The sequence below is a fragment of the Elgaria multicarinata genome, chromosome 6 (genome assembly GCF_023053635.1).
Source record: "Elgaria multicarinata webbii isolate HBS135686 ecotype San Diego chromosome 6, rElgMul1.1.pri, whole genome shotgun sequence".
Lineage (NCBI taxonomy): Eukaryota > Metazoa > Chordata > Lepidosauria > Squamata > Anguidae > Elgaria > Elgaria multicarinata.
The window spans coordinates 9,924,711-9,943,442 of NC_086176.1; the positions used below are offsets into that span (position 1 = coordinate 9,924,711).

The 18,732-nt window shown below is 39.8% G+C and overlaps 1 protein-coding gene across 1 annotated transcript; it reads left to right on the forward strand.

The window, feature by feature from the left end:
• On the forward strand, positions 1–951 carry LOC134400141 (olfactory receptor 2A12-like). Its single transcript, XM_063128429.1, has one exon. It carries the CDS (start codon positions 13–15, stop codon positions 949–951), a length of 939 nt encoding a protein of 312 aa, XP_062984499.1. The 5' UTR covers positions 1–12.
• The last annotated feature ends 17,781 nt before the right edge of the window (positions 952–18,732 follow it).

Here is an 18,732-nt window from a genome sequence, read left to right on the forward strand (position 1 = left end):
TGTCAAGAAGAGATGGCGAATCAAACCACAGTGACCGAATTTCTCCTCTTGGGTCTTTCCAGTGTCCCAAAGACGCGCTTTCTTCTCTTTTGGATTTTTTTAGTGGTCTACAGCATCACGTTAGCAGGCAACGTGATCATATTGACACTTATCTGGCTGGATTCTCGACTCCACACCCCCATGTACTTTTTCTTGAGCCACCTCTCTTTTGTGGACATCTGGTACACAACCAGTACAGTTCCTCAGATGCTGACCAACCTCTGGAGCCCAAAGAAGACCATCTCATTTGCTGGCTGTGGTGCTCAGATCTATCTCTATCTAGCCCTAGGCCTAACTGAATGTGTCCTCCTTGCAGTGATGGCATATGATCGGTCCGTAGCAATATGTCACCCCCTGCGCTACTCAATTATTATGAGCCACAGAGTCTGTGTCATGTTGGCGGCAGCATCCTGGATCTTTGGCTTCCTCCTTGCCATGGTTCATGCAGTCCAGACTCTACAAATGCCTTATTGTGGCCCCAATGTAATTAATCACTTCTGTTGTGACATCTTGGCGCTGCTGAAACTGGTCTGCGCTGACACCCACCTCAATGAAATCATGGTGTTTGTGGTTGGTGTTCTTATGCTTCTGTGCCCCTTCTTCTTCATACTGACCACATACATCCGCATCCTAGCAGCCATTTTGAAGATCCGTTCTGCCCAGGGCAGGCGCAAAGCTTTCTCCACATGTGCCTCCCACGTGACTGTGGTGGCGCTATTTTATGGAAGTGCTATGTTCATGTACATGAGACCTGGGTCAAGCCACTCACCAGACCATGACAAAATGGTCTCCTTGTTCTATAGTGTTGTCACTCCCATGTTCAACCCCATGATCTACAGTCTAAGGAATAAGGAAGTAAAAGGCGCCTTGCTGAAAGTGCTACACAGATGCAACCTCTCTCGCGGGACTTGAGATGTTTAGGGTTGGAGAGTTGGATCCTCTGCCCAGGATGTGAACTGACTGAGATGAGTTGGTGCTTTGTGTGGTTAACTCAGAGCTCTCCAGGGATCTGTTAATAGCCCAATCATGTCCAAGCAGACAATCTGTTGCTAAAAGCAAGGCATGAGGTAAAGCAAAATGTGATGACATTTTGGGGAATGGAAAAGAGAACGGAACAGAAAAGCTCTAAATGTTTGGAAACGGGGCAGATGGTAATGCAATGGTTAGGGAGAAATATGTGAAGAAGCCGGCATGAGGTGTCAAAGCCCCTTTCAAAGTCACTCCTCCATACATGCTAGATAAGGAAAAGTTGGGTAAAACCATGCCTATGTGGTCTCCAAAAGATTACATTCTATGTTCTGCTAAGGAGGTACACTTCTTCGAAGCGGAAAATATGTGCTCCCATTGCTAGGATTCACAGAATTGCTACTGTGGTTTAGGCCTTATTCCATATAATTCTTCACACTAACTAGACCTGGCTGACTACAGTTTACATAATGGCCAGAATTCTGTATTAGGGATGGTCTAAAGTCGTCAATTGAATGTATGCAAGCAGATTCATGTGTAGAACTGGCAGTTATTTAAAAACAAAACACCTGCCTGGTTAACATTGCCCAGACCTTGCAGCTAACCTTCTGAGTGATGTTGTCTTAATCAGCTAATGTGCAAATACACATAAGGATCTGAATCCACATGGCAACGTACAACTTGGTTCTACTGAGCTGGCGGGATGCACCTTTTGTGGCAGAAGGGGATTGCATTTCTTTTCCAAGCCCACTAGTAATCAAGCATAATTAGTTGCTGCATGAGACTAGAACTAAATTGGGGTCTGCTACATCTCCTTGTAGTATGCATTAGCATGAAGGTCCATCTGTTGGCTTTCCACAAGTTTCTGTTATAGGTTGTCTGCTACTAAGAAGAGGTAGGCAGTACTTAAGCTCACCTTGCTGGAAGTGGGGCAGGTGTGCTGCCATTGCTATATGAAAGAAATGCTGCTTAATGTGTTTCCATTCCCAGGTTGCCATTCTGCATAGAACAGTGTTTATCTAGAAGGATGGGTGCGATTGTGGTGTGGGTGAATGTGGTTTTTTTTAAAAATAATTAAAAGTAGAATCCTCTCCCTTTTGGTTAGGGTGACCCTATGAAAAGGAGGACAGGGCTCCTGTATCTTTAACAGCTGCATAGAAAAGGGAATTTCAGCAGGTGTCATTTGTATGTATGGAGAACCTGGTGAAATTCCCTCTTCATCACCACAGTTAAAGCTGCAGGAGCTATACCAGAGTGACCAGATTTAAAAGAGGGCAGGGCACCTGCAGCTTTAACTGTTGTGATGAAGAGGGAATTTCACCAGGTTCTCCATATATTCAAATGACACCTGCTGAAATTCCCTTTTCAATACATCTGTTAAAGATACAGGAGTCCTGTCCTCCTTTTCATAGGGTCACCCTAATTTTGGTTACCTTTGTGGTTTTGAGCAACTCATTCTCTACCTCACTGTTTTGTTGTGAGGATAAAATGGAATCACTGCTGTGTACTCCGTTTTAAGAAGAGGAGGTGTGGGATAGAAGTAGCATAGATGAATGAATAAAGAGTTTCTTCCCTGAAAAAACATTTGTAGGGTTCTTGTTTTTCCACATGGTGCTTAGCCTGTGGAAGAAGGTCCTCGAATCTCACCTGTCAAAGGAACCTGGGGAGCTCACAGTGACGCCATTAGTGATGTAAGCTGATTACTGTCAGAGCAATGACTTCAGGAGCCAATTCAATCCCAGCCTATTCTACCCAGAATCCCGCATAACTAATGTATGGAGTAGCATGCGCTACCAAATGTCTTGGCAGTCTAAGCTACTGAAGCATGGTAAAGCTATAATCAGCTGGCAAAAAAACAAGTAATCTGCTTAAAAGTCTGAGTACAAGGCAGAGGTCTGAGCCCCAACACACTGAACTCCTCCTTTGAACCCAAAGTTTTCAGCACCAATAGAAGCCTATTTCACAGCAATCACAGATGATGATGATGATGATTTGGGAGCGATAGGGTACTTTGGCAGGTGTCCAAGAGCACATTGGTGCCCAGGGAAACACATTGCCTACACCTACCCTATAACCAGGTTTGGTGATGCCTGCCCATGTATATATGTGTGTGTGCGCACATGCATGCGCAGACCTTGCTATTGTAATAGTAAATCAAATGGGTTGGGTTTAATTTAGGGTTAATTATGGCATGAGCTCCCAGTCCAAAGTGATTTAGGATTTCCTTTTATCCCTAACACTACGGGTGCGGAAACTGCAGGCTATTTCCTCTCTGCAAAATCTAATGTTCCATCATACAGGCACTAGATGGCACTGTGATATAGTGAGATTCCAAAAATTCACCAGCCATTGAAGCATTTCAAAGTGCAGTTACATTTATTGCAACATTTTCCCTTTTAAGAAAAAAATTATTTATTTATTTATTTATTTATTTATTTATCATACTTATACCCCGCTCCTCAGCCAAAAAAGGCTCTTGGAGCGGCTTACACTTAGCAAAAAAGCTGGGATAAAGGTTATAAAACACAGGAGAAACACTGGAGGTTGTAAAGGACCTGCAAACATCCTTGCGTGACCAATCACGAACACACAATACAAGCCTCATGTAGAGAAGCCCAGTATCTCTCCTTTTATGCTGTCCCCTCAGAATCTCCCTTCAGTTGCTCAGTAGAGTAAAAAAGGGTTCAGATGCTGACATTCAACCAGAGGCTTCTATTTCAACCAGAGGCTTACACTTCTATTTCCCCTCCCATTCTGAGAATTTGAATGTTGTAGGCTAAAATGGTGGTGGTGGTGGTGGGGGGGTGGCGTGGTGGGGTGCTAATCATACTTTTTTCAAAACTTACAAATAACTTATACTTCTTCTGGGACACAGCAAATACAACATCTTCTCCCTTTCCTAAGATGACAAACTATTTCCCAAAATATGCTGTATAAACAGAGAAGTGTTACTACAATGTAAACCCCATGTAAGTCTATGGGTGGGGGGAAACCCAGACAGTTGTGGGCACTTGTCAAACTAAAATCCTATTAATAAGCCCTTTCTTGCCCTTTCTATCTCAAAATTGACACGGACCATCCACAAAACCACCTCTCCTAGACTACCAAGTTTCAGATAGTTCTGTTGAGCCATTTTTTTCCCATATAAGCTATAGGGACTACTGTTGCGTTACACCCCACAAGTCAATTCCAAATGTATGTCTGCGGTTTGTAAGTCTGTGGTTTTTAGAATGTTGGCCTGAGTGGGCGGAGTTAGAACGTCTTGGGAGTGGGGAGGAGTGATATATAAGGGAAGGACGGAGGGGATTGAGAGAACTTTTCGGAGAGACTTGTTAGGTACTCTTAGAGTCTGTAGTGCTCTCTGTGTTTATGGTACTTAAGTTCTGGGAAATTTGAGGGTCAGTGTAAAGAGTAGTGTCTTTAGAGTGCGGTGTGCACGTAGTGGAAGTATATCAATCAATACTGATAATAAAGAAAGTTCAAGAGTGATTGTGTGAGAAAAAGGAAAGCACGTATGTGAATGATTGACAGGATTGTATGAAAGGTTTCAAAAAGGTGTTTAAATGTTGTTAGTTGAAACAAAGCTTGTGAACTTTTAAAAATAAATTTTGATTGTTTGTTTTAAAACTACCACAAAAATCCCACGTGTCTGTTTGGCATTTATCATCTTAAGTTTACACATTTAACACCCACTCTGACAATCATTCATCTCAGCAGATATAACTCACAGCGCATTATTATAAATATTAAAACCCTTCTCCAATAAAAACCCCTTTTTCCACATAGTTTGGAGGAAGGTGGTTTTTATCCCTTGCCTCAGGCGTATCAAGCGGTGGTGCTTGGCTTGAGCAGGGAGTGGCTGCGAGAACAGAGAAGTGTTACTACAATGTAAACCCCATGTAAGTCTATGGGGGGAGGGGAACCCAGACAGTTGTGGGCACTTGTCAAACTAAAATCCTATTAATAAGCCCCTTCTTGCCCTTTCTATCTCAAAACTGACACGGACCATCCACAAACCCACCTCGCCTAGACTACCAAGTTTCAGATAGTTCTGTTGAGCCATTTTTTCCCCATATAAGCTATAGGGACTACTGCCCCTATAATTGCTGATTATAATGGCAGAATGGATTCAGCTGGTATAAGGCTTCATCCCACGTACCCGTTTCCCTTGAATTATCCCCATAGCGTCACCGTCGTCGTCAGCTAAATCACACCCCGGGCAGCAGCGCTCCTAAGATCCTTGGCATACCAGGAAAGGGTTTAAGGGAGAGAAATGTAAAAAAATCATAAAAATTCAACGGATGGCCCAATCCGATTCACATTTGGTATGCTTAAAGCCCTCCTTAATATCTATTACTGTGCCAATTTACGCAGATGTAAGCATTTGTTTAATTTGTACTTTAAACATATCAAATCCTCCTCCTGCTCCCCCAGTGGCCGCTCGGAGAACAACAAAAGATTAAAATAGGTTGGTTCTTTTATATATGAAGCACAATTGAAGCAGGATGCCTGGGAGTCCTTCACAATCAAAGCAGATTCTAAACTGGAAAACTTTGGAGTCCTTTGCACGCAATTCGCAGTGATTGCACAGTATAACCCTGGTGTGATGAAGCTATTACCCTTAACACAGGGCCACTGCAGTGGCCTGATCATTACTGAACATAGAGCTTTAATGGCGACTGCATTCTGCTTTATTATGATTTGACATGCAGCTCCTGAAAGTCGTTTGAAAGCCAAGCTATGTAAATAGTAACTAGATAGCTCCAACATTTGCTTATGTCAAAGATTGCACTGCTTCTGATGGAAATCAGTATTTCTGCTCTCCAAATATCTCCAGAGAGATCACCTGCCTCTCCTTCTTATACAACCAGTCCTGAGCTCCCATTTAACAGGCTTTGAATATTGGCAGAAGAGGGCCAGTTACCCGTGGGACAAATGATGCAGTCTCTCCTTGCCGTCGTCTCCCTCACTATCTATGGAACGGAGTCCTTTATGGGAATAGCCGCTAGTGAGTTTGTTGTAGCGCTGAATCTTGTCAGCTGGGTTAAAGCAGGAGTGCCAAAACTTGAGCCTGCGGTTTCCCAGAAGGCCATGCTCCTTCCCGTGGTCTCCACCCATTTCCCCCACAACTACCAATTGTATGGCGGTTTCCCGGCTCTTGCACAACTAAAGAACATGGCCACACCAGGACAATCATCAGACAGGGGGGAATCATGGTTCAATACTGTTGCTTCTCCCCCCCCACACACACACTTCTGTTGCACAATACTTCCTCTTTCTTCATGGAGAAGAAAGAGGAAGGAAGTAATGACCATGTGACCCATTCAATGGGCATCTTTGCTGCTTTTCCTGCACACAGCATGAGATCGCGGTAAGTTTCACTTCTAAAAATAACTTGGACTCACTGGGGTCTTATTTTGTGATGGAAAGATGGCCAGAAGAAGCAGGAGACGCATGGGAGGCAGACGGAGTCATCAAAAGGACCCATGAAAAATTGTGAGCAAGCAGTAACGAGCGCACGATAAAACACTCGTCTGATGATTCTATATGGCTGGCAGCTCTTTTATTTCTTATAAATTAAGGTATAAATACAATATATAATTACAATAGTATACACTCCAGGTGGGAAAGCTTTTTCAGCCAATGGGCTGAATTGGTTCTGGGCAAGCATATCAGTAGCCTCATGCCCATGGTGGGCAGGGGCACATCCCAAAGCGGGTGAAACCATCCCACAATTAGCATGTGGCCCCACAAAGTGATTGCCTGCCCATACACACTCACTCACCCGTATGCACACACGCACACACACATGCATTACCCTGTTCCCCACTGCAATCGGGGAGGGGTGATTTCTTGCAGGGTGGGATCACACTGTTGTGGAAAAGAGGGTTAACCCTCCCCTTCCCAGCATCCACCCCACCCCAAATGCCACCACACACTCCAATTAGACTTGAAAAAAGCCTGCTTTGGCACCTATGTGGGGCATTTTAAACACCTGAATACAGTGGAGGAGGAATGGATTTTCAAGGGGGTTGAATTGTTGGGGAGCAGTGACATGCACGCACGCACACTGAAAACGCCTCCCTTGCTGCAATTAAAGTTTGATCACATCTGGGGGAAACTCGCTCCCTACCGTCGCTTCTCTGCCTGTGTTTTCGTTCCTCGGTTACTTCCTCTTTCAGAAGAGGAAGTATCCAATGAGCACGAGGCCCATTGAGTCGGCTGTTCTAATGGCGCTGCTCCTCCTGCACACAGCAGGGGAGAGCAGCAATTCTGAGTTTAAAAAACATCAGACCGAATGAGGGGTTTTTATTTGTCGCGCAAGGAAGGCCAGAAGGGGCGGGAGGCGCACAGGAGGCAGACGACGACATCATGGGAGGGACCTGAGCAAACTCCGTGAGTGCCCAGTAAGGAGCGTGCAATAAAACGCTCGTGGGATGGAGCTTTTAAGCTTTTTAAAAGCCTCCATTGTTTCCAATGGAGCCTTCATGCAGCCTGGGGTGGGGGCAGCAGAGGAAGCTGGCAAGCCACCAGGTTACACCTGTGGACCAGAAGGTTCCCCATCCCTGATTAAGACTTATGTTAATATTTTGTAATTCATAACACTGAACCTTTGAAAAATAATTTTAAAATAATTAAATGGAATATTATAAATAGCTAGTGAAAAATATACACTAATAGATTATGTATTTACTTATCTATTAAGCAACCCTATTAGAAAACTGGAGCATAAAACAACTCAAAAACTTAATAGAAATTGTAAAATGTGGTCAGCAATACTTCACTAATTTTAAATAATAACAACAACAACAACAAGAAATTGGTTCTTCCTAAGCACATTAATACATTTCTGTAAGGCACTTAGCATACACGAGTCTTGCAGTCCCTACAAAAAGGCCCTGCTCCTAACTAAATTGGCCCTTAGTTTGAACTTGTAGCACTTGTGTCTTGGGCCGGATCTACACTAGTCTTATAACGTTGCTAGTGTCCCTTTCTAACGTGGTTCTCTGTATCGGTTCTCTGTATCACGGGGCACACTAGCGTGACTTACGTTTCGCTGCAACGGAACTTCAGGGCACATTGTTCAATCCTTTCCTTGTTCTCCCTCTTCTGTGAGAGCTGCTGTGTTTGCTCTGCCCACTGCCTGCCTCATTCCTAGCCAGCAGGGCAAGGCAGGGCAGGGCAGGGCAGGGCAGGGCAGGGCAGGGCAATAGACATAAGCACACACAAACCTCCTCCCAAAACATCTTAATGCAACTCCCAAGGAATTGCCTGAATGCATAGGAGCCAGCCACTTTGCTGAAGCTAAGCAGGGCCAGGTCTGGTCAGAGTTTGGATGGGAGACCAAATTGAAAAGTTTTAGCAGCAGCCCCATTTAAGCCCCGCTGGTCATGAGTTTTGGACTTTGGACCCTTGTTAATTTTCCTGCAGGGAGCTACAGCGCTCCTTTGAGCGCTCCTCAGCTCCTTTGCAAAGAGGGGGGAAATATTAAAAAAAAAATCAACCGATGACCCAATTTGATACAAATTTGTTATTTGAATTACTGTGCCAATTTTGGTGTCTTTATCTATAAAGCTTACGCAGATGTAAGCATTTGTTTAAAATCCTGCTCCTGCGCCCACAGCAGCGGCTCGGGCGAATCTTTTGCAAAAGGGGCACAATTAAGGCTGGATGCATGGGACTACTTCACAATCAAAGCAGATTCTAAGGTGGAAAACTTCTGAGTCCTTTGCATGCAATTGTTAGTGATTGCACAGTATAACGCTGGTGTGATTTATCTGCTGTAGCAGATAAGATAGCAAACGGGGAGAAGGAAGGAAAACAGGAAGTGGGCGGAGCAAACCCAGCAGCTCTGAGAAAGGGAGAGGAAAATTACTGGTAGAACGAGGCACATGAATCTGTAGCCATGCTGGAACTAAGAAACAGAACCTGTAAGTACAACTCATTTGCAACGTTGGAGACCCAGGGTCACGTGATGCTGTGCGTCACAGTAACCCACTCAAAACGTTAGAATAACATCAGTGTACATTCCCACTTGATTTCATCACTTATTTGGGAATAATTATTCCTAGAGACACATCTCAAATGATCAAGTTAAATCTATATAAGTTGATTAATGATATTTCACAAGATATAGATAAACGGGCAACTTTAAAGTTGAGTTTATGGGGTAAGGTTAATGCACTCAAGATGAATACTTTATCTCGAATTGTTTGTCATACGTGGGGCTGGCAAATATTTTCAAGAACTTAATGCTTTGTTTTGCAAATTTGGGGTGGGGGATTCTTCTCGACAAAGAATATCTCTGCAAAGCATGCAACTTCTAATTAAAGAAGGTGGGTTTGGCTTTCTGGGTCTTGCTATATATCATCAGGCTTACCTGCTGGCCTATACCAAACTTGTCTTTTCCACTTAGTTTTGATTTTCCAACTTTTGGAATCTTCCTGTCTAGACCCTCTCTCCAAATGGATAGCATTAGGTTCTCAGCATATTAAAGTGGACAGAGTTCCTCCTACAATCTTGACAGTCAGAGATGTGTGGGATATAATATCACACCAATTACAGTTTGACCTATTTTTACATGCCAAATTGACTTTATGGGGAAATCCAGCTTTAAGAATGGGAAATAAAATGTTTTTGTGTCAGACCTGGACAGATGAGAGAGAATGATTTTTACCCTGAATCAATTATTAGGAATGATGATGAGTTTTTGCTATTTTCAGCTTTGTGAGATAAATTTGAATTGCCTGCTATACTTGAATAGCAGAACTTGCAATTGCAACAATTGTTATAGTCTAGATTTGGCTTCATGGCTTTTACAGCCTCAGAGCCTCCTTTGCTATTGGAAACTCTTATTGAAGCTGGCCAAGTATATCGACCCATGATTCATGTTTATAAATACTTTATAAATACTTATCAGTTAATAAGTATGAAATACAGGGTCTTCAGCAAGAATGGAACAGCGAATTGGAATGTCCTATTTTGTCTAACCAATGGACCACTATCTGCTATGTCTATGCACCACCAGTTACATCTTATTCAGAAAAAAACATTTGTTTCGAGTCTATTGGACACCACAATGAATCTTTAACAAAGGTTTGTCTAACTCGGCTAATTGTTGGAGGCGTCATGCAGTTAATCCTTTTTCTAATATGTTTTGGGAATGTCCAATAGTATCAGATGGATAAATTTTGTATTGAAAAGCTCTTTAATATTTTCTAATGTACATATTCTCTTAAATTATGTACCTGCTTCTTGAAATGTAATACGGGGTCAGCATAAATGAATTACTCTATTTCTTCGATTCTAAGATGCACTTTTTTCTCATATAAACATCTCTAAAAACGGGGTGCGTCTTAGAATCGCAGGTGTGTCTTAGGGTGTGTTTTTTTCTGTTGGTGGTACTGAAATTAGTGTGCGTCTTACAATTTTTATTCACTCAGTATTTTAACACTTAATTTTAACTTAAATTTAAATTTTACTGTTTTAACTCTGTATTTTAATCTTATAATCAACTTTGCTGTGTGGTTTTATCCTGGTTGCGCTTTTTATACTGTATTTCGTAATTGTGTTTTTAACCTGTTGGATGTTTTTTGTGGTTTTAATTTTTGTGAACCACCCAGAGAGCTTCAGCTATTGGGCGGTATAAAAATGTAATAAATAAATAAATAAATAAATAAAATCGATGGCGTCTTACAATCGAAAAAATACGGTATCATGTTCTTCGCCTGCTTAAAGACTGATACTACAATATTGGAAAGAGAAAAGCTCACCACTTATAATGCAATGGATTGAAGAGTGGTATAGGCACCTTTTGCAAATAGACTTATATTTGGATATTTGGTCTATCTTTACTAAAGTTTATGTGTAATTTACTCTCCCCCCCCTTTTTTTTTAGAATGTTGTAATATTTGAAACTGAGGTCTTTAAAGTATGTAGTTACACTTGTGTTTTTATTTGTTTGTTTTGTTGAAGCTTATAGTTAAAAATTAATTTAAAAAAGAGATTTACTTTATTTTATTTGTTTTAAATATTCATATCCTGCTTCTCCAGCCTAGGATTTTCAAGTAAAGTGAAGACAACGCAAAGAAAAAAAAAGTACTTGTTTTTTTATTGTAATTAGCCACAGTAGACTTCAGCCATTAAAAACAAAACAAAAAAATAGTTTGTCTATAAACAATATCATTTACTTTCTGTAACAAACCCCACTGCAACTTCTTATTATAGTTTTCTTTGCTGCATTGTGTAATAACGGATGAAAAAGCTGGTTCCTTAATTGATTCCACTGTGGCTTGTCACAAACAATCCTTAGGACCTCTCCATGGGAGGTTTATTCTGATGTTAATGAGGACAGTTGTATGTTAGAAAGCACAAATGAACAAAGTCAAAATTAAGTTTAGGATCCTATAGTTTGAGAGTCAGGGTGTATCACTAATAAATAAATTCTGCCATGAATCTCTATTGTATAGTCATGGCCATGCTATCTTCAGTCATAACTATAGGAAATTATTTTGAAGGACTGTTCTCATCCCTCATCCATGAAAGAGGGTGAAGCTCCCTTTTATGTAGCTCCATGGTGTCCAAGAATATCACCATCTTCTTACCAACACCTCATCAGTATCCATCCACTGTGATATCTGCCCCACATCAGACACTTCAATCCACTGAAAGCCAGTGTGGTGTAGTGGTTAGAGTGTTGGATTGGGCATTGAGAAATCAGAGTTCTAGTCCCCAGTTGGCCATAAAGCTCCCTGGGACACTTTGAACCAGTCACAGACTCTCAGCCTAACCTACCTCACAGGGTTGTTGTTGTGAGGATAAAATGGAAAGGAGGAGGATTATGTATGCTGCCTTGTGTTCCTTAAGGAGGAAAAAAAGCTGGAATATAAATGTAATAAATAAATAAAATATACTCTGTTTTCAAAGACAATTCTCTCAATGTCCATATTATTACTGTATTTCTTCGATTGTAAGACGCCATCGATTGTAAGACGCACACTAATTTCAATACCACCAACAGAAAAAAAGCTTTGATTCTAAGAATAATAATCGCACCCGTGATTCTAAGATGCACCCCGTTTTTAGAGATGTATATATGGGGGGGGGGAAGTGCATCTTAGAATCGAAGAAATATGGTATTAAACATGGTTTACAAAATATGAAAATATTTTAAATTGCTAATAGATTTTCAGAGCTATTCTACTGGTATGGGTAGGTGGGTGAATCCAAAAATAGAGAATACCTTACATTCCCTTGCCAGGCTTGTACCAGTAGGACAAAGCTGGCGTCATTGTTGTTGCTAAATCATACCCCAGGCAGCAGCGCTTCTAAGATCCTTTGCAAAGGGTTTAAGGGAAGAAATGTAAAAAAATCATAAAAAATCAACGGATGACCCAATCTGATCCAAATTTGGTATGCTTAAAGCTCTCCTTAATATCTATTACTGTGCCAATTTTGATGTCTTTATCTTTAAAGCTTACGCAGATATAAGCATTTGTTTAATTTTTCTTTAAACATATCAAATCCTGCTCCTGTGCCCCAGTGGCCGCTCAGAAAACAACAAATGATTCACTCAAAAACTACTAGCAAAATACCTCGTTTCTTTTCCCTTTATAACAAAATTAAAGCAGGATGCATGGGAGTACTTCACAGTCAAAGCCGATTATAAACTGGAAAACTTCAGAGTACTTCACAATAAAAGCAGATTATAAACTGGAAAACTTCGGAGTCCTTTGCACACAATTTGCAGTGATTGCACAGTATAACGCTGGTGTGATAAAGCTTTAAATTCAGGGCTATTGTAGTCCTTACTCTGGTCTTATGAGTGTGTGTAAGGGGCATGGGAGGGCTTTAGATGCTGTAGATCCACAGCATCTTCTGGCATGCCCAGGAACCTCTCATGGAACCTCCCCGTTTTGTGTTCATGATGAACTGATGATGTACTGATGATGGAGAAGTGCAAGCTGTGGACCTTTCCACAGCCTCATCAAGGAGGCTTGCAAGGTTCCATCTCCCTCCAAACCCAGCCCATTTTGCTGCCTGAGGCAAAGGACAAGATGGTGCCCCCCCTCCGTTCCATGTACAAAAGTCCATTGGACTAGCAGCTGAATCTTTCTTCAACACTGGCAATGGGGTAGCATCCTCCACCACAAGTGATGACAGCAAGATAGTTTAGGGAGTGCAGGATAGACTGTGTGGCATGCACAGCAACATTCTCCAAGAGGAGGAAATGACCATGGGCTTCAGGAAGAACGGCTGGGAGGCTGCCCAAGGCAGTTGCCTGACTCTGCCTAATGGTAGGGCTGGTCCTGTGGACCACTCCCCATCTGTGGAGGGGGAGATCTGAAAAACCCTATGGCCACTGGGATGCCCTTGTAGGGACCATAGGATTGCAGTCAAAGTAAAATGGTGATCAGACAGAAACAACTGAAGGGCAATAATGGAATGGTTGTCAGTATTTATTATTTATAATAAAATGCATAACCCACTTTTCCCTTAACAATGGAGAACCCCAAAGTGGCTGCCAACAATTACTTTTTTAAAAAAGTTATGAAAACAATAAACAACAAATGGACAATAAATAAAAGATCAAGAAAAATATTGAAAAGCATGAAAGAGGCAGCAAAAGAACAGTGAGAGGATAGGCAGACCAGGGCCACAGCTAGACCTAAGGTTTATCCTGGGATCATCCAGGGTTCTCCCCTGCCTGAGCACTGGATCTCCTGTGTGTCACCTAGATGAACAGGTTTGACCCCTGGACAATCCAGGGATAAACCTTAGGTCTAGCTATGGCCTAAATGAACCAAGGAAAAAGGAAGGAAAGGAACCTCTCATGCAAGCACTGAGTCATTACTGACTCTTGGAGGGAAACCAGCTTTCGCTGACATTTTCTTGGCAGGCCTTACAGCGGGGTGGTTTGCCGTTGCCTTCCCCGGCCTTAACCAAAGCAGTATCAAATTAGAAAGCTTGCTGGAAAAGAAATGTTTTCAATAACGACAGAACACTGACAAAGAAGGAGATAATCTAAGACCACATGGCAAGGATTTCCACATATTGTGAATTGTGAGTCTCTCAAAAAATTCAAGTGTCAACCATTCGTTAATGTTTAGATAATGAAAAGGCTTTTGATTGGGTCCAGTGGCTATACTTAAAGAGGATAATGAAACGCCCAAAGATACCTTGCGGTTTAATCTAGATATAGAGATGTTGGCTGTTGGGGGGGCGGGGGAGGACAACACGACTCATGATATTTAAGGAGTCTGGATGAGGTATTATTATTACCACCATTATTTATTACATTTCTATAACATCTCATAGCCAAGGCTCCCTGAGTAGTTTACAATGGTTAAAAACTGTAAACATTAAATTACAGCCATATTTAAAAAAATGAAGATCATCACAAGATCATATTTCTTTTCTTAGCATTATGTTTGGCAATATATCTGGAGAAATTAAGCGACTTTCAGATAAATGCCATTTCAATCTAGTGATGTGTTCATGTTTAATTTGTCACTATGTCCTAGAAGTTTGCCACTATCTGCCTGAAGTCTTCAGACTCCCTTTCAGAAGTTCAAACACAAACAGGAGAACATAAAGAGGGCTGCTAATTTGATAGATAAATGTTAAAAACTACCCACAATCTTCTTGATCGCAAAATTAAAAAACCAAACATAAGTTGGTAACATAATGAAACAAGTAATAATATATTCAAAAGATATAGCAAACAAAGAAAGTTTTTAAAAATAAATAAATAGAGAAAGTAAGTCAACTTCACTTAATCTTAGCAACTCTAGAATGTTTTTTTAAAGCCAATAATTATGGAAGCGCTGGCTCAAAAAGATTTTTAACTGATCAAAGTACCATATCCCCATAGATTCACAAATGACTATTAAATATTATTTTATTACCAATAAATAAAATTATGTTGAAAAAAGTTATCAAAAACATGGGAAGAGGCTAAGATAACAGTTAACCCAACACATGGCAAAGACAATTCTAAAACTGATTCATACACACCTATAGACTTGCTTAACCAGAATTTTAAGATACGGACTAACATAAAGAGTTGATGCCTGATTTGCAAATTGAAGAATCTGAAATTGATCGAGTCCATAGAGTGGGGGGGGGCAAAACTACAAAGGGGCTACTAGAGATATCTTGGTGAAATTTGGTAATTATTATAAAAAGGAGCAAATCATGAAGAAACTGAGATCTATGGCCCAGTTACAGTATAAAGGCAAATCAGTGCAAATTTATAATGATCTTTGTCAACATACATTGAATTGGAGGCGCAGTGTTAAGCCAATAACTGAAATATTAGTGAAGAAAAAAATCACATATTCGTGGGGTTATCCTGTTTTTCTAAGATTTACAAATGGAAAGGGGGAGCACAGAGTAACCTCTCTGGATCAGGGTAAGGAGTTATTGAAGAGCTTGGGTCTGTATGAGGAAGCAAGTGTGATTGGAACAGGCGGGGGGGAGATGAGGCTGGGGCATCTGGGGTGTAATAGAATTGTTAACTGTACTATGAGATAATTGTAGATAGAAAGGTTAAGCATAGAGGCCTTGCAGCACTGCCTCCCCCCCCCCTAAAGTAGATGGCTGGAGTATTAGACTTACAGGGATTTGGGGGGGGGGGAGAGGTGGGGGGAGGGGAGGGGGGAAGGGGGATGGTAGGGGTTAGAGTAAGGGGATTGAGGGTTATGTTATGGTGTTTGTGTTTTTATGTATGTGAATTTGAGTTTCAGAGCACAAGGGATCAGAAGAGACTCCAAAAGGGTGAATATGGATAAAAAAATAAAAGTATCAACACTCAATGTTAAAGGTTTGGGGGCAGTCGTGAAAAGGAGGAGAATAGAACAAATGTTTAATAAAGAAGGATCTGACATTATAATGATGCAAGAAACACATCAAGGGTTCGAGAACGCAAATATGATTAAATTAAAGTGGCTAGTTTATTATGAAAAGTCATTGGGGACTTCAAAAAAAATGGAGTGGCCACTTTGATTTCAAAAAAAAGTGGTTTTATATTAAAAGCTATAAAAAAGGATAGTGGTACCTTATGATAAAAGGTAAAATTGAAGGAAAGGTATATACATTGATTAATGTTTATGCCCCAAATGAGAGACATAGAGAGTTTTTTATAAAATTATTTAAAGAAATAGAAGAATTTAAGGAGGAGTATGTTATCTTAGCTGGGGATTTTAATATGGTTATGGATAATAGATGGGACAGGTCAAACCCCACTAATGTTGAAAAGAGAAATGATATCACTATATTGAATAAATTAGCAAAAGAGAATGATTATGTGGATTCTTGGCGTTTACTTAATGGGGTTAAGCCTGAGTTTTCATATTATTCCCCAGTTCATCATACATACTCCAGGATAGATCATATATTTGTCTCAAAAGATTTTGCAACTAAGATTTGTAAAATGGAAATGGGGGTAAACAGGTAACTGATCATGCATTGTTAAGCTTAGAATTTGCAATTAAGAAGAATTATAAAGAGGCGTATAGATGGAAATTGAACACAAAAATATTGAAATATAAAGTGGTAGAAAAATTCAGAAGGAATTGTCAGAGTCCTGGGAAATTAATGAAAAGGGAGGAACAGCTGGGTCAGTCGTTTGGGACACCATGAAGGCTGTAGTAAGAGGAATTTGTATTAGAGAAATGTGCAGTTTAAAAAGACAACAACATGCAGAGCAGGAGAAGCTAGAGACAGAAATTAGAAGTTTGGAGGAAGAATATTGGCAGGGCAAAAATAAATATAAATTAGTAGAAATACAAGCTAAGAAGAAACAATTAGAAAATTTAAATTTAGAGGAGGTCCAAAAAAATTTAATATATATGAAAAGGGAGTATTTTGAAAATAGCAATAGGAATTCTAGATTGCTTGCCAGACTCACACAAAAGGAAAAAGGGAGAAACGGGATAGAAGCATTGAAGGATAATCAAGGGAATTATTGTTATACAATGAAGGATAAAATAAAAAAATTTCAGAAATTTTATCAGGAATTATATGAGGGTAAAGAAACTCAAAAAGAAAAGTTGGAGGAATATATTGGAAGGTATATAAAGAAGGGAATAAAAATAATACATAAAGAGCAAATGGAGAAGGTAATAACTCAAAGAGAAGTTGAAGATGTAATTGATAATTTGAAAGTGGGTAAATCACCGGGAGCAGATGGTCTAGGATCAGAATATTATAAAGTTTTTAAGGAGTTTTTAGTTCCAAAATTAGTGAAACTTTATAACGCTATATTAATAGGAGAGAAGATACCAGAGTCATGGGAACATTCATTGATAATATTAATTCCAAAACCAGATAAAGATTTGACTATCCCTGATTCATATAGACCTATTTCATTAATAAATCAGGATGCTAAAATTTTTTCATCTATTTTGGCTAAACATTTAAATAAATTTATATCAGAATATATAGGAGATGATCAATGTGGATTTGTGGCAGGGAGGCAGATGCATAGTTTAGTGGGAAGAGTTTTAAACGCAATACATGCAATAAAAAAATCAAACATCAAGGCAGGAATTTTGGCATTGGATATTTTTAAGGCTTTTGATTGTGTGAGCTGGCAGGCATTAAAGATTATTGTAGATAAAATGGGATTTGGAAATAAATTTAAAACTATAATAGAACAGTTATATTCCCAAAATACAGCTGTAGTGGTGGTAAACGATGGACTCACTGAAAAGATACGACTAGCCAGAGGTACAAGACAAGGATGTCCGCTCTCGCCGGTCCTGTTTGTAATGGTTATGGAAGTATTGGCGAATGCATTAAGACATGATGGAGCGATAGAAGGAATTGGAGAGGTAAGGGGAATAAAATTGAATATGTTTGCGGATGATACCCTACTGACTATTAAGAACACAATAAGAAAAATAGAATTAAATTTCAATTGAGAGAATTTGAAGAAGCTACAGGGTTAAGAATAAATTGGTCCAAATCAGAGATGATTTTGTTTAATTATACTAAGAAGGAAGAAAAGGAATGGGAATATAAGGGAATAGAAATGAGAGTTAAGGAGGAGATTAAATATTTGGGAATTAAAATTACAAAAAACCTAGATAATTTAGAAAAGGAGAACTTAACGAGGTTAAAGAAAGAGGTATTAGAAAAATTGGAAAAATATAAAAGATTAAATCTATCTTGGTTTGGAAGAATAGCACTAATAAAAATGAAGATCTTAGCTAAAATTAATTTTGTGTTTAGGATGTTACCAATAAAAATTTCAGAAATTGAGATAAAAAGTTGGCAAAATATTATTAATAAATATTGTAACAGAGAAAAGAAAGCGAGGGTAAATAAGAATAAATGGTATTTAAGCCAAAAAAAAAGGAGGACTGGGTCTCCCAAATATAAAATTATACTATGTAGCAAATAGATTAAGACATATTGTAGAAGCAATTATAGGAGTAGGAGATTTAGATTGGATGGAGAATAAAACTACAAGTAATGTAGAGATGAGTTTGGAAAATGTCTTTTTTAAGGAAGGAGGGAGAAAGTGGGTTGAAAGTATAGATAATCCACTCCTGAGGTCTCAATGGGAAATTTGGAGTAAATTTAAAGGGAAGTTGCTTCCGAGCAACTCTCCCTTATCACCGGTAATAATGTTAAAGAATTTCCCAGAGGAACTGAAGGGTAGATTAAGCAAAATCTTAAAAGAGAAAAATAAATTGAAATTAAAGGATTGGTTAAGAGATA